The 14,462-nt window shown below is 61.7% G+C and overlaps 4 protein-coding genes and 1 long non-coding RNA gene across 10 annotated transcripts in view; 3 read left to right on the plus strand and 2 right to left on the minus strand.

Moving 5' to 3' along the window:
- Positions 1-5,813, plus strand: part of DAG1 (dystroglycan 1) — a 49,384-nt gene extending 43,571 nt beyond the window's left edge. For all 6 annotated transcript variants that reach the window (XM_032120616.1, XM_032120619.1, XM_032120614.1 and 3 more), the window contains one exon: positions 2,939-5,813. In XM_032120616.1, the coding sequence (XP_031976507.1) occupies positions 2,939-5,347 (2,409 nt within the window). In that variant the 3' untranslated portion in view covers positions 5,348-5,813. The remainder of the gene's footprint in view (positions 1-2,938) is intronic.
- Positions 5,814-6,004: 191 nt separating this feature from the next.
- LOC116449266 lies at positions 6,005-6,927 on the minus strand. Its single transcript, XR_004242320.1, has 2 exons — positions 6,522-6,927; positions 6,005-6,343 (listed from the first exon to the last, which is right to left on the minus strand). It is a non-coding gene; the product is annotated as an uncharacterized LOC116449266 (long non-coding RNA).
- Positions 6,928-7,046: 119 nt separating this feature from the next.
- On the plus strand, positions 7,047-11,204 carry NICN1 (nicolin 1). The gene is made up of 6 exons (XM_032121131.1): positions 7,047-7,211; positions 7,850-8,023; positions 8,337-8,450; positions 8,820-8,891; positions 10,586-10,690; positions 10,833-11,204. Exons 1-6 carry the CDS (start codon positions 7,047-7,049, stop codon positions 10,872-10,874), a joined length of 672 nt encoding a protein of 223 aa, XP_031977022.1. The 3' UTR covers positions 10,875-11,204.
- Positions 11,205-11,333: 129 nt separating this feature from the next.
- On the plus strand, positions 11,334-13,453 carry AMT (aminomethyltransferase). Its single transcript, XM_032120830.1, has 8 exons — positions 11,334-11,661; positions 11,741-11,821; positions 11,931-12,062; positions 12,223-12,301; positions 12,423-12,568; positions 12,658-12,838; positions 12,956-13,111; positions 13,219-13,453. The coding sequence occupies exons 1-8, from the start codon at positions 11,380-11,382 to the stop codon at positions 13,395-13,397; spliced, it is 1,236 nt and encodes a 411-aa protein (XP_031976721.1). The 5' UTR covers positions 11,334-11,379; the 3' UTR covers positions 13,398-13,453.
- Positions 13,454-13,501: 48 nt separating this feature from the next.
- Positions 13,502-14,401, minus strand: TCTA (T cell leukemia translocation altered). The gene is made up of 2 exons (XM_032120832.1): positions 14,055-14,401; positions 13,502-13,604 (listed from the first exon to the last, which is right to left on the minus strand). The coding sequence occupies exons 1-2, from the start codon at positions 14,384-14,386 to the stop codon at positions 13,562-13,564; spliced, it is 375 nt and encodes a 124-aa protein (XP_031976723.1). The 5' UTR covers positions 14,387-14,401; the 3' UTR covers positions 13,502-13,561.
- Positions 14,402-14,462: the final 61 nt, after the last annotated feature.

Genomic DNA, 14,462 nt, shown 5'->3' on the forward strand with positions numbered 1-14,462 from the left:
TGTGCCTCCCTTGCCGTCATTTCTGCATGCGGGGTCAGTCACCTTTCTGAAGTGAGTTTGGCTGTCAAAAGTAGGAGCAGACATGATTGAAGGAAGAATCACCTGGTGACATGAGACTGGGTAAAGTACTGCTGCTTGTAGGTCTCCTCCTCAAGTCATGCCAGCGCCCAGGAGCAGGCAGCAGCAGCAGCAAACCCTGACTCTTAGGAAAGCTGTGTGGAGTGTGATCCCATAATTAAGGGCTTTTGCAGAGTGCACAGAGGGGGAAGATTTGTTCCAAATGTAGCCTAAAATTACACATTCAGAGTGAATTTAACCACTCACTATTAAAGTTTTTATTCTTCTTGATTGTGTAAGCCTCAATAAGGCTGTGGCTTTGTCTGGGCTCCCTATGTTTCTGTTCCTTATGTGTGCCCAGTCCAGCCCTTCCATCTCCACAGGAGGCAGGTTAGTGGCTAATTTTGACACGAGAGGATAAAGAATGGAACCATCCAGCTCCTGCTACTGGAAGTGCTGGATTGTACTGGGCACTGTCCTGGCTTCTGAGTTTTTAGAGGGTGTGATGAAATGACACTTTTTTAAAGGAAGACGGGCAAGTCAGTGCTTCTGGCTGGGCAGAAGCAGACCCTGCCTTAGTTCTCTCTTGGCAGAAGAAATGCCAAGGAAGGACAATTCGGTCCTTTGTTCCTGCAGGAGCAAGGCTTGGCTCCTTGTGCCCAGCTCAGGTGAAGAGCTGCCTTTCCTTTGGGATGTCTGGGCTAAAAGCAGCTCCTGTTCTTGCAGTGGAGGAGGAGCAAACGCAGCCACAGCCCTGCCAAGGCCCTCTATCCTCTGCCAGATACATGGGTACACAGCAAGGCCCGGGGGAAGGATGCTCACATGTTGGTGCATGGTGCCATATATTGAGGTACAGGGCCCTTGGGACAGCTTCCTCCAGCTGTTGTAAGCAGGAATCTGAATTCCCTGCTCTGGGATATTGCTGGTGAGGAGTTAACTAAAGCTGTGCTGAGAGGTTTAAACTCTGCTCTATAAGCTGTACCCAGCGTGTGTCTCATGATGTGCTCTCCAGCTTGTCCAGGCTGGCTGGAACTGGGGCTGGTCCTTCACAGAGGAGAGGAATGAGGGTGTTGCCTGTGTGATCGTGGCTGAAACCCTCAGCAGCTCTTGCACAAAAGCTTTTTTGTGCTGCTCTTGCCAAAAGATTTTTGGGTCCTCCGTTATCCTGGCAGAGCTGTGCCATCCAGACCCTTCGGCATGCTGAAACCCACAGTGTGGGGGTGAGCCCCAGGGTGCTGCCTGAATCCTGCCCGCAGCCAGGGAGTGGGAGAGGCACCCAGGACTCAGCGTGCCCAGCCCTGCAGCACCAGGCATCACTCCTTGTCCATCCAGGGGCTTTCCCCAGCAGGACCTGCAGTCTGGCTAGTCCAGCCCCAGCTCTGCACCTGCTGCTGCATGCAGGAATGCTTCTGCCAGGCAGGTTTCCTTGCGGAGCTCCTCTCCCAGCTTTGCATTTGGGTAAATGATGAAATATGCGTAAGCTTTACAGAACTGCAGAGAACCAAAGCACCCTTTCAGGAGGAGAGCTAGAGCCTGGCTCTGTGTTGGACTGCAGTGAGCCCAGAGCCTTGACCAGGCTGCTAAATGTGTCTCCATGGGCCCCAAAGCATCCTGTTGCTCTGAGCGTCAGGGGGAGATGCCTCGTGGAGTTCTGGAAAGCCCAGCCAGGGCACTTGCCAAACGCCTCCGGGCCTGGGAGGTGGTGAAGCTCAGGTTACTCACTCTGGAGTACCTACAGCCCCGGGAAATGTCACAGCCCACCGAGCTGGCAGCCTCATCCCTTCCACCGTGCAGCCCGAGCGGCTCCGCTGTGCCGCGTGATCCGCGAGCGCTGTAGTGCGGACGGATGTCAGCTGCCGGGAACTGGGGGGCTTGGGGGTTTGCACCCACCCTCAGCTGCAACCCAGGGCAGGAGGCAGGAGGCCCAGGGCTGAAAGAGGTAGTAAGGAGTGTGTTGGAGGCCTGAGGTGCCTGTGCTCTGAGACAAAGCCTTTGCTTGCAGCAGCAAGTTATTATGTGAAAGCGAAATCCTTCATTTTAAGCTAAGCCTGAGGATAAACCCAGGCTGGCACACCATCCTGTGTGATGTCTAGCAATTCCCCAGCCCATGTGCCACATCCTGGCATGCCCACACTGGCCATTACGTTGGGTCTGCTCCCCTCCTTCATCCCCGGCTGCTGTTCCTCTGGCAGAGCAGGACAACACTGTGTAGCTCTCGGGATTTTCCAGATTTCCTGCTGCTTGTTGAGAGCAGGTGTGCTCCAGCCAGGCCAGGGACTCAGAACCATAGTTGGCCAACTTTCAGCCCCTCTGGGTCATCCTGGCTCTGGGGACAGTGGGACGAGCTGAAAGTTAGTGGAGAAAATACATGTTCTGAGCTGCTGGAGCAGTGGGCTTGATATGTGTAGGGTGGGCAGGGTGTGATGGGGTGAGGAAAGGAGCGAGATGGCCAAGCTGGGAGAGGAAGGAGTGGGAAGAGGGCAGTTGTTGGATCGGCTCTGCTGTACAGCATAACTTCGCCCTCAGCTGTGTCACTGTCCCCATGACGTAAACTCCCTGTCTGCCCTCAGAGAAAATGAACCACTTGTGCTTGGTAGTTGCACAGCAAGTGTTGGAGCACTTGCAGGCGAGGGGGCCTTGTGGGACTTTATGACCTCTTGTGGCTCCTTAAGCCGTTTGGGTCCAGTGCACCCTGCAGACCTCATCCTTGCCAACATGCGGAGGAGGAGGCAAAGGCTGCCGTGCTCTGGTCAGGATGTTCCTTCCCCAGTTGTTACACTTCAGATATTTTTCTTTAATCCTTGAAATTAGGTGTTACTGCTTCTAGAACATGTCCTAATGCTGTACTTCCTAAAGCATCTTTTTTTTTTTTGTTTGGTAGATCTCTGAAGCTGGGAAGGACTCCTTGCCTTCTTGGTTGCACTGGAACACGGAGAGCAGCTGCCTGGAAGGGCTGCCGCTTGACACAGACAAGGGTGTCCACTACATCTCGGTGACCACTCTGCAGCCCTTCCCGAATGGGAGCTACGTCCCACAGACCACAAATGTCTTCTCTGTTGAGGTCCACCAAGAAGACCACAACGAGCCTCAGTCAGTGCGAGTGGCTGTCCAAGATACAAGTGACACAGCGCCCTTCGTGTGTGGCTCGGAAGAGCCAGTCACTATCCTGACTGTCATTTTGGATGCCGACTTAACAAAAATGACACCAAAGCAGAGGATTGAACTCTTAAACAGAATGAGAAGCTTTTCAGAGGTGGAGCTTCATAACATGAAGTTAGTTCCTGTTGTAAATAACAGACTCTTTGACATGTCAGCCTTCATGGCTGGACCGGGAAATGCAAAGAAGGTGGTAGAAAACGGGGCCTTACTCTCATGGAAACTGGGATGTTCCCTGAGCCAAAACAGTGTCCCCAACATCAGCAAGGTGGAGGCTCCAGCTAAGGAAGGAACCATGTCTGCCCGCCTTGGCTATCCTGTTGTTGGCTGGCACATTGCTAACAAGAAACCTCACCTCCCAAAGAGGATGCGGCGGCAGATCAACGCCACCCCTACGCCTTTGACTGCCATCGGGCCACCCACCACTGCCGCGCAAGAGCCACCCACCAGGATTGTCCCCACCCCGACGTCACCCGCCATCGCGCCTGCCACGGAGACGATGGCACCCCCCGTCCGGGAGCCCATTCCGCTGCCGAGAAAGCCAACGGTCACCATCAGAACCAGAGGCCCCATTGTCCAGACACCCACGCTGGGGCCGATCCAGCCAACCAGGGTAGCAGAAGGCACGGGCACGGCCTCTGTGCCGATTCGCCCCACGATGCCTGGGTACGTAGAGCCCACAGCAGTGATCACACCACCCTCAACTACCACCAAGAAACCAAGAGTCTCCACCCTGAAGCCAGGCACACCGTCCACAACAGATTCCTCCACAGCAATAACACGAAGGCCTACTCGAAGGCCCAAAACGCCCCGTCCGACGAAGCCTCCCAGCACAACCAGATCCCCCATCTCCAAGCTGACAACGGCCTCTCCGCCGTCCCGTGTGCGCACCACAGCTAGCGGGCTGCCCCGGCCCTGGGAGCCAAACGAGCCACCCAGGCTGACAAACCACATAGACAGGGTCGACGCGTGGGAGGGCACGTACTTCGAGGTTAAGATACCGTCGGATACCTTCTATGACAAGGAAGACACCACCACTGACAAGCTGCAGCTGACCTTGAAGCTGAAGGAGCAGCAGATGATCGAGGAGAATTCGTGGGTGCAGTTCAACAGCACCAGCCAGCTCATGTACGGCATGCCAGACCACAACCACATTGGGAAGCACGAGTACTTCATGTATGCCACCGACAAGGGTGGGCTTTTTGCCGTGGATGCTTTTGAAATCCATGTCCACAAACGCCCACATGGGGACAAGTCTCCAGTGAAGTTCAAGGCCAGGCTGGAAGGAGACCATAATGCAGTGGTGAATGACATCCATAAGAAGATAATGCTGGTGAAGAAGCTGGCTTTGGCGTTCGGTGACAGGAACAGCAGCACAATCACAGTGCAGGACATCACCAAAGGCTCCATCGTAGTGGAGTGGACAAACAACACACTGCCACTGGAGCCTTGCCCTCGGGAGCAGATCCGGACTTTGAGCAAAAAAATTGCAGATGACTCCGGCAGGCCGAGCCTAGCTTTCTCCAATGTCCTGCAGCCTGAGTTCAAGCCTCTGAATGTGTCTGTGGTTGGTTCTGGCAGCTGCAGGCACATCCAGTTTGTCCCTGTGACCAAGGATGGCAGGGTGATCTCAGAGGCAACGCCGACAGTGGCAGCAGGCAAAGACCCCGAGAAGAGCAGTGAGGACGATGTGTACCTGCACACCGTCATCCCTGCCGTGGTGGTGGCCGCCATCCTCCTCGTGGCCGGCATCATTGCCATGATCTGCTACCGCAAGAAGAGGAAAGGCAAGCTGACCATCGAAGACCAGGCCACCTTCATAAAGAAAGGTGTGCCCATCATCTTTGCCGATGAGCTGGACGACTCCAAGCCCCCACCGTCCTCCAGCATGCCCCTCATCCTCCAGGAGGAGAAAGCCCCACTGCCCCCTCCAGAGTACCCCAACCAGAGCATGCCAGAGACCACGCCGCTCAACCAGGACACCATCGGGGAGTACACTCCGCTGCGGGACGAGGACCCCAACGCGCCGCCCTACCAGCCTCCCCCCCCCTTCACTGCACCCATGGAGGGGAAAGGCTCCCGCCCGAAGAACATGACCCCGTACAGGTCCCCACCGCCCTACGTCCCCCCTTAACAAACGGGAGGCTCTCGGGGGAGAAGGGGCCTCCAGCTCCACACCGGTGCTGTCTGTGGGCCGGCAGCCCCCTTGCCAGCCGGGAACGTAAACCCCAGCCCGCCCCCCAGCAGGCTCTCCCCGGCTGCGCCCGCCACACCGGAGCACTCGCAGGACTCGGGGGGACACTTGTTTTATTTTTGCCTAACAAGCTTTGGTTTTATTTTATTCATAGAAAAAAATTCTCGGCTCAAAGACGCCTTCCCGGCGGCTGGGCTTCTGCCAGGGCCGGGGCGGTGGGCAGGGAGGGGGGTCGGGACGGGTCGGGCCGGGTCGGGAGGAGCAGGCAGCACTGGGGTAGCACTCTGGGTCTCCGCTGTTTGCCTTTAACACTAACTGTACTGTTTTTTCTATTCACGTGTGTCTAGCTACAGGACGTAACATGAAAGGTAGCCTAAAAATAATTAAATTCAAGGGACTTTCTGAAGTCGATGGTTTAAGTTTTTACATTTAATCTGCTGTTTACCTAAACTGGGATGTGTAGATTTTGGGGAAGGGGAGGGCAGTGCTGTGCTGCAGGCAAGCTCCATGGGCTGGTCAGGGGAAGGCCCTCGGGGCCAGCCAGCCTCCTCCTCCTCCTCCTCTCGGGGTGGATCAGCTTCTTGGTTCGGGGTTTGATTCTTTTATCATTTTTATTTTATTTTTAATCAAAGAAATCCTATCTTTCTCACGCGTCATAAAATAGTCATGAGTTGGGTCAGCCTGGCCTGGGGTGCCCATGGCTGAGCGCGGGGTGCATCGCTGTGCCGGGGAATGCTCGTGGGAGGATGAGCTGAGCCCTGTGCCACCACAACATCTCTGCTTCCCAGCGAGCACGGGGGTCGGGGGGGTCTGTTTTAAGCAAAACCCCCTCCCCGTGGGGTGTTTTGACGACAGTGTAGGGTGTGTTCCCAGCTGCTCCTTGGGACTGTGCAGGAACGGCCTCGCTGGCCTCATGCCGGCACTCCAGCCTGGACACTGTTGGAAAAGATAAAAAAGTTTAAAAAAAAAAAATAAAAAGAAAAAGAAAAGAAAAAAAGCGCGCCAGCAATAGTTAATAGTTTAAAAAAAAAAATCGGTGAACTCTCAAATCTAATTTTTTACTAAATTTTTGATACAGACTCCGATTGTTTTATTAAAAAAAAAAAAGACTTACAAACCGGTGTGCGGCTGCCAGCAGTTTGTACGGGCTCAGCCCCTCGGGCCGGCCGCCGGGGACCCGCTACGGTTACCGGTACCGTCCCCATCCCCTCTGCTCCGCGCCCCGGCATCCCCAGCCGGGATTTGCCCGTGTGTGCCCCGGGCGGAGGGCTGACCCCGCACACCGGGGCCGGACCCGCCGCTTCCCTCCGGGACGGCGCTGCCCGGGCGCCGGAGTGGCCCCGGCAGGGCACCTGGGGGGTGCTCAATCCCCGGCTCCGGTCTCGGCGCCGCGGGGCGATGTCCTCGCCGTGTGAAAAATAAACCCGCCCGGGGATGCCGGTGCCGGGGGAGGCGCTGGGGTGGCCCCGGTGCGGGGATGCTCGGGCCCAGCGCGGCCCCGGGCCCGGCCCCGCTCCCGCCGCGGCGGGGCCGCCTCAGGACCGCGGCGGGGCGGGGGCGCCCCCTGCCGGTGCCCGCGGGCGGTGACGCCATCGCCCGGCCCGGCCCCGCCCCGGAGCGGCGGCGGCGAGGCGCCGCCATGTCGGGAGCGGCGGGGCCGGGTCCGCCCGCCGGGCCGGGCCGCTCCCCGCTGCCCTGCGCCCCCCGCCCCGCCGCCCCCCTCCAGCTGGCCGGGGGGGCCGAGCTCGCACGGCCCGGCGTCGCCGTCATCGACCTCCGCTTCCCCCGCGGCGCTGCCGCCGACGTGAGTGCGGCCGCGCCCGCGGCGGTACCGGCGGGGGGGGGGGGGGTACCGGGGTTGTCCCGTGGGGTCACGAGGGGATGCCGGGGGCGGTACCGGCGGGGGTTGTGCCGGGATGGTCCCGGGGGAAGACAGGGGCCATGGCGGGGGCGGTGCAGGGTCGGGGGAGTCGGGGTCGGGTGTGGTGCCGGTGCCGGGGTGGGATGGGAGATGCCGGGGGCAGCAGCGGGGACGGGGTGGGTGGGGATGCCGGTGCCGGTATGGGGGGATGCCAGGGGCGGTCCCAGGACAGAAGGGATGCCGGGGGCGGTACGGGGAAAATATGAGGGGCGGTCCCGGGGCGGAGGGGATGCTGGGGGCGGTGCCGGTAACGGGTGGATGCCGGTGCTGAGGTACCACCCTTACCGATGCTGGGCGGGATGCTGGGGATGCAGTGCCCGTCCCAGTAGAGTGGGCGATGCTGGTGCGGGCCCCGACATGGGGCTGTGCTAGTGCGGGTATGGGGGGCGTGCTGGTCCGGTATGGGAGGGGGATTGCCGGGGCCCGTCTCAGTACTGCGGGGACAATGCCGGTGTCGGTGGGGGATGCCGGTGCAGGTATGGGGGGATGCCGCTGTGGGGCTGAGGCCGCCGGTCCCGCAGGTGCAGGAGATCGTGTTCAGGAACTTCTACACGGCATTCCTGAGCGTGCGGGTGCAGCGGCCCGGCCCCGGCGGGTCCCGGCGCTGGGTGACCTGCCTGCGGGACCTGTGCCTGATGCCTTGCCCACACACCGAGGAGGGCTCCCAGGACTACTTCTGCCTCCACCGGCACCAGGTCAGCATGTCCGGATGGGACCGTGCTCTCCCCCACCCCTCTGGGGCTCACCCCACTTCGCCCACACCCTGGGATGGCTCCTGGCCCCGGGGGTCTGGGACTGATGCCCCACTGACCCCTATGGGTGCGAAGGTCCCTGTGTCCCACACAGCCCAGCCAGCCCTCAAGGGACAATGCTTCCCTTGGGCTCCTTCTGTCTGGGGTGGGTTGGGGGTTTTGGGAGGATATGCCAAAAGCTGCCCCCAGTCAGTGCCAAGCTGCCCCCAGTTAGTGCCAGCCCCTGTGGTTACACTCCCCGGCCCTTGCCCTGCAGATGCTGTGTGACATGGACCAGGTGACAGCAATGCGGTTCATCCTACGACAGCCCTCCCCAGTCTGGCTCCACTTCACCATCGAGGACCTGCAGATTTTCCCCCCTGGACAGAAGGTGAGCAGGTGCCAGAGCTACCCCACTGCCAGGCATGGGTAGGGGGCCAGGACAAGTCACTGTCCCCAGCTCTGTACCTGGCATTTTCTGCCGCAGCTCTGGGGAGCACACACAGGGGTGTGGGTCCAAGTCCTTGTCCTTTACTGGGGCACTTGGGATCCACTTGTGCTCCAGTGGTGCTGGGGAAGGGACTGCTCTGACAACCACTCAAAACACAGAATTCCCTACAAAATTCTCTTTACGGATAGTAAAGTGACACTTCCATAGCAATATCACTAGGGGTGGGCTCTAAACCTCAGCATGCTGCCCGGTGTAAAGGATGAAGGTAGGGTTGGGAACACCCTGTGTGACCCTCTGGATCTGTTTCAGAGTCCCCAGAAGGATTTCCCCTCCTGGCTCTCCCAGCTGACCCCTCCGGAGCAGCCAGCCAGCCTGCATGAGGTGAGTAATCACCGCTGAGGTATTGGGGGAAGGAGGGACTTCTGTGGGGTACCAGCCATGAGCATCCCTTAAGAGGCTGCCAGGCCCATACCTGCCCTGTTGGCTCCAGGCTTTCACCAGGAATAGCTGTGGAGCCCTGAAATAACCCGCCTTGTGCTGGAAGTAGTTTGCAGTGCTAAGAAGAAAAATATCTCCATGGGGATGTGCTAATTGAGGTGACACTTAAGTCTATCTGCTCTCTAGTCTGGGGACAGGAATGTCCCCAAGGGAGCAGTGGGTGCACAGTGTCACTCAGCCAGCAGGTGGGATGCAATGGCATGGGGACAGGAACAAGAACATCCCCGTGGGAGCAGTGGGTGCACAGCATGGTTCAGTGGCAGGTGGGACGTGTGGGGACACGGATGGGGATGTCCCTGTGGGAGTGGTGGGTGGGATGTGTGGGGACAGGAACAAAAACATCCTCGTGGGAGCAGTGGGTGCACAGCATGGTTCAGTGGCAGGTGGGACGTGTGGGGACACGGATGGGGACGTCCCTGTGGGAGTGGTGGGTGGGATGTGTGGGGACAGGAACAAAAACATCCCCGTGGGAGCAGTGGGTGCACAGCATGGTTCAGTGGCAGGTCGGATGTGTGGAACAGGGACAGGGACAGTCCTGTGGGAGCAGTGGGTGCACAGCATCGCTCAGTGGTGAGTGGGACGTGTGGGGACAGGGCTGGTTCCCAGCACTTCGCAGAGGGTGTGCTCTGGGGAGCATGTTGCCCAGCCAGGACAGCACGTGGGCAGAGGGGCATCACAGCCACAGCATGTGTTTACAGATTGCCAGCCACATCTGCCTGGTTGGTGGCCTTTGGTGGGCAAAGTCTGGGCAGAGCAGGGCCAGGATGGGAGCTGGCTCGCCCATGGGAACCTGCTGAATCACCTGGAGGTTCTGCCTGCAGGAGGGTGGCACATCAGCCACACCTGCTGGGGCAGTTCTGCTATTGGGCTTTCATGCTACGGTGCTCACACTGCACCAGCAGTGAGGCTGCTGTTCCCAATCCTGTACCAGCTGTGTGACAGTTTGGGGAGAGCACCCCAGTCCCTTGCTGATTGCTTGGATCACGCTCCCCTTGGCAAGGAGTATCTGGGACAGATGCCAGAGGTTGCTCTGTGATTGACTCTTCCCAACGTCACCACGAGGCACCCCTCAGTCCAGTGTGACAGAGCTGTGCCCCCGTGAGAGCTGTGCCCCAGCTGGGAGAGCCTCTGCTGAGCCCACGGGTCCCACCTGGCTAAAGGTCCCTGGGGTGAACCCGCACGTGCGCCCAGGATTCTGCACCCAAGCCCAGGGAGCACTGCACAGTGAGGCTGTTGGGAAACTCTGGACTGCGTGATTAGGTTTTTAATAATTAGCCAGCAATCAGCTTTCTGTCCTCGTCCTGGCCACCTGTCAGCAGAGATGGGCTGTGTCAGCACTGCAGCACCCAGGGATCAGGGTCACTCACCTGTGTCCTCAGTGGCTTGTTTTCCTAGAGAGGGGCCCTGTTCACCTCATGTTGGGAAACCACCAGCAGGCCAGGAATATGGGTGGGCACCATCACGTGCCCGGCTCCCTGGGAGGCACAGCCATCCAGCCACACCACTGCCCAAAACCGGGGTGATCCAGCCCATCTGGGTCATCCCCGCTCCACAGCATTGTGCCCACTTCTTTCCAGGAGCTCCCTGATCCGGAGAAGGTGTCGACAGAGGTCCAGCAAATGTGGGTGCTGACAGAGGTGATCCGGGCTCGCCAGGCAGCTGCCCGCATTGGGCGCTTCGACGTGAGTCCCACCACCCTGCTGACAGGGACCCCAGCCGTGCCACATGGCTCGGGAGCCCTCCCAGAGAGGCTGCTCCCAGCAGGATGGGGTTGGAGTATCCCAGCAGTGCTGTGCAGACAGTGACAGTCGCTCTCTTTCCCAGGTGGATGGCTGCTACGATGTTAACCTGCTTTCCTACACCTGAGCCCGCTGGTGCTGGTGCCGGTGCCAGCTGGGAAAAGTGCCCCTTCCATGCTCCCAGGGCCTGACTGGACTCCTGCATTCCCGCCTTGGCTGTTGACCCCGCGGGGGTCCCAAGCCCTCCCTGTGCCCCTTCCCTGACTCCCTCTGCACTGCCTGGCAGTGAGGGGCAGCACTGCCACCCCGGAGACCCCTGTGAACCTCTCCTGGGCACACCCCGTGGGCAGAGCCCAGACCCCCACCCCACACTGCAAGGGGCTGTGGGGGGACCGAGGGGTGCAGGGGTGCTGGAGCGGCACCTCGGTCACCACTAAAAGCTGCTACGTTGGCCCTGCCTGTGCCCGCCTGTCTCTGGGGGATGGGGGTGGCCGTGCCGGCAGCCCCGGGGAGGCGGTGCCGAGGGCGGGCCGGGCCGGGGGCGGGGGCCGGGGCCAGGGCCGGGCGGACTCCATGTCCCAGGCGCCCCGGGGCCGGTCCGAGCCGTGCCGGGAGGGAGGAGGAAGAGGAAGATGCTGCGGGCGGGCTGCCGCGCCGTGCTGTCCCGCCGGCCCCCGGGCTCGGCGCCGCGGAGAGGGGCCGGGGGGACCGGGGCCGGGACCGGGGCCGGGGCCGGGGCCGGAGAGGAGGGGCTGAAGCAGACGCCGCTGGACGCCCTGCATCGGGCCCGCGGCGGGCGGATGGTGCCATTCGCCGGCTGGAGCCTTCCGCTGCACTACGGGCAGGGCCACCTCCAGTCACACCTGCACACCCGCCGCCACTGCTCCCTCTTCGACGTCTCCCACATGCTGCAGGTAGCGGGGTCGGGATGAGGGGGCTGGACCAGGGGGGTACCCGCACCAACTCACAACCCACCCCCCCGGTCCCTTGCAGACCCTGGTGTACGGCCGGGACCGCATCAGGTTCATGGAGAGCCTGGTAGTGGGGGACATCGCCGAGCTGAAGCCAGGACAGGTACAGCGCACTGGGCGGGCACCAGGCATCCAGCAGGGTCGGAGGTCCCCGGGATGGCCTGGGAGGGTCCAGGCAGCCCGCTCATTCTTCCATGGGCCGTGTCCCGCAGGGCACCCTGACGCTGCTCACCAACGAGAAGGGTGGCATCACGGACGACCTCATTGTCACAAACACGTCAGAAAATCACCTCTACGTAGTGTCCAACGCCGCCTGTGCTGACAAAGACTTGGCCATCTTGAGGGTATGGGGCTGCACGAGCGGGAGGTGGGGCCACGCAGTGGGAAGGAGTCCTTCCGCCTTTTGGTGACACCCGTGGTTGCGCAGGGTGAGGTGGCCATGGCCACATGTGGGGCTGGCACCGGCCTGGCCCCCGTGCTAGCAGCCCACTGTCACCCTGGCAGGACAGAGCAGCGCAGCTGCAGGCCACCGGCAGTGACGTACACCTGGAGGTGTCAGACAACGCGCTGCTGGCTCTGCAAGGTAGTGGGGGCCCCACGTGGGCCTGCCCTCCTCCGGGTCCTCACCTGGTGGATGTCACTGCCCTCCCCACCTCCCTCCCCTCCCCTGGGCACTGCCATCTTCCAGCCACCTGCATCCCTAGGTCCCTCCATGGCACGGGTTCTGCAGGCAGGGCTGTCAGATGACCTGGCCAAGCTCTCCTTTATGAATAGCATCACCACGACCGTCTTTGGCGTGCCAGGCTGCCGTGTCACGCGCTGCGGTTACACCGGCGAGGATGGCGTGGAGGTACCCTGGGAGCTGCACCAGCATCCCCACTGCGGTACTGATGCAGGGGAAGGCCATGCCCCACTGACGCTGCCCGTGTCCCGCTGTAGATCTCGGTGCCCGCGGGGCGGGCAGTGGAGCTGGCTGAGCAGCTCCTGGGTGTCCCCGATGTGTGGCTAGCAGGGCTGGCAGCCAGGGACAGCCTGCGCCTGGAGGCTGGGCTCTGCCTCTACGGCAATGACATCGACGAGACCGTCACCCCTGCTGAAGCTGGGCTGATGTGGACCTTAGGTAGGTCCACCTCTGCCTCCGCCTCCTCCTTGGGACAGGCAGAGCAGCAAGGTGTCCCCAGAGGGTACAAGGGGACCAGTCAGGTATCACCAACCCTCACCCATCTCTGCCCTGCAGGGAAACGCCGGCGTGCGGCCATGGACTTCCCTGGTGCTGCTGTCATCATGGCACAAGTGAAAGAGAAGCCGAGGCGCAGGCGTGTGGGGCTGACATCGGTGGGACCTGCCATCCGGCCCCACATGGCCATCCTGGGCCCCGAAGGCAGGCCTGTGGGTAGGTGGGGGCAGTGGGGCTGGTACGGGCATGACCCTGAGCTGCGGCCATGGCATGGGCAGGGGCTGACCAGCCCCCACTCACCTCCCCGTATCCTCACATTCCAGGCACAGTGACCAGCGGCTGTCCCTCACCCTGCCTGGGCAAGAACATCGCCATGGGCTACGTGGAGGCAGCGCACAGCCGGGCCGGCACCGAGCTCACCGTCGAGGTGCGGAAGAAGCAGCACCCTGCCGTCATCACCAAGATGCCCTTCGTGCCCACCCAGTACTACATGGCCAAGTGAGGCCAGCACATGCCGTGGGCACAGTGCCCTGGCCCAAATAAACACCCTGTCCCATTTCCCTGGCCTCCTCTCTGGTGATGGTGGCGGTGCCAAAGCAAGGGGCAGCAGGTGGGCACAGCACTTTAATGGTGTTGGCAGTACCCAGCCGATGGTCCTGGTGCTGCTCACTCCCGGTGCGTCTTCATGGGCTCTGCTGCCAGGCCATCCCTGCAAAAGAGAGGCAGCGTGAGCATGGGTGGGGCAGCACCCAGCACAGCACCCCAGCACCAGGGCAGGCACCTGTCTGTCTGTGTGGGGTGGGCAGGGCTGGGGGGCACTTACTGGGGCATACTGGTCTGGGGTGCAGCTGTGGGCGTGCTCACTGGTCTGGGGGCACAGCTTGCGGCAATTGCTGGGGGGCACTTGTCAGAAGCCACAGCTGGGGGGGGTAACCGGGGCCGGTGTCCCAGAGGACCCCATCCGGACCATACTGGGCAGGCGGGCAGTCACTGGGCTGTACTGGTGCAGGAGTGCAGCTGGGGGGACACTCACTGGGGGACACTGGGCAGGGGTCGCTCACCGGGCTGCGCTCCAAGAGCACTGGCCGGACGCGGGGGAAGCCAGGCAGGCCCGCGGGGGGGATCAGCGGTTTTGGGCCCGGTAGCGGTCGGGACTCACCGGGGCGGGCAGTGCCGCTCGGCGGCGCCGTTGCGTCCCGCCGGGCCGGCGGGGGAAAGGGAATGCGCTCGGGGCCGGGAAGGCGAGGCCCCGGAAGCGGTGCCGGGGGAGCGGCGGCCGGTGGGGCCGGTCCGGTAACAGAGCGCGGCCACCGCCCCGCCGTAGGTGCGCCAGGCCAGGCGGACGCCCAGCAGGCTGAGGCCCAGCCAGAGCAGCAGCAGCTGGCACAGCGCGGCCCGTACGTCCTGTGCCGCCCACTCGGCCGCCAGCTCCCGGCCCAGCGCGGCCAGCGCCCGCCACGGCGGCTGCCAGCCCGCCGCCACCGCCGCCATGGCCGCGGGGTACCGGGGGCGAAGCGACCGGAGGGGGCGGAGCCTCGGCCCGCCAGCCCGCCCTCGCTGCCGCCAC

Source organism: Corvus moneduloides, chromosome 11, assembly GCF_009650955.1.
Source record: "Corvus moneduloides isolate bCorMon1 chromosome 11, bCorMon1.pri, whole genome shotgun sequence".
NCBI lineage: Eukaryota > Metazoa > Chordata > Aves > Passeriformes > Corvidae > Corvus > Corvus moneduloides.

What these genes read in the sequence shown, in the direction of transcription:
- NICN1 (XM_032121131.1), top strand. Translation starts at nt 7,047, where the DNA reads ATGTCGGGAGCGGCGGGGCCGGGTCCGCCCGCCGGGCCGGGCCGCTCC. An exon ending in AGCCAGCCAGCCTGCATGAG is followed by an intron (nt 8,892 to 10,585) that starts GTGAGTAATCAC and finishes ACTTCTTTCCAG; the next exon opens with GAGCTCCCTGATCCGGAGAA. An exon ending in CCCGCATTGGGCGCTTCGAC is followed by an intron (nt 10,691 to 10,832) that starts GTGAGTCCCACC and finishes TCTCTTTCCCAG; the next exon opens with GTGGATGGCTGCTACGATGT.
- AMT (XM_032120830.1), top strand. Translation starts at nt 11,380, where the DNA reads ATGCTGCGGGCGGGCTGCCGCGCCGTGCTGTCCCGCCGGCCCCCGGGC. An exon ending in CCGAGCTGAAGCCAGGACAG is followed by an intron (nt 11,822 to 11,930) that starts GTACAGCGCACT and finishes CGTGTCCCGCAG; the next exon opens with GGCACCCTGACGCTGCTCAC. An exon ending in AAGACTTGGCCATCTTGAGG is followed by an intron (nt 12,063 to 12,222) that starts GTATGGGGCTGC and finishes TCACCCTGGCAG; the next exon opens with GACAGAGCAGCGCAGCTGCA.
- TCTA (XM_032120832.1), bottom strand. Translation starts at nt 14,386, where the DNA reads ATGGCGGCGGTGGCGGCGGGCTGGCAGCCGCCGTGGCGGGCGCTGGCC. An exon ending in GAGCGGCACTGCCCGCCCCG is followed by an intron (nt 13,605 to 14,054) that starts GTGAGTCCCGAC and finishes TCTCTTTTGCAG; the next exon opens with GGATGGCCTGGCAGCAGAGC.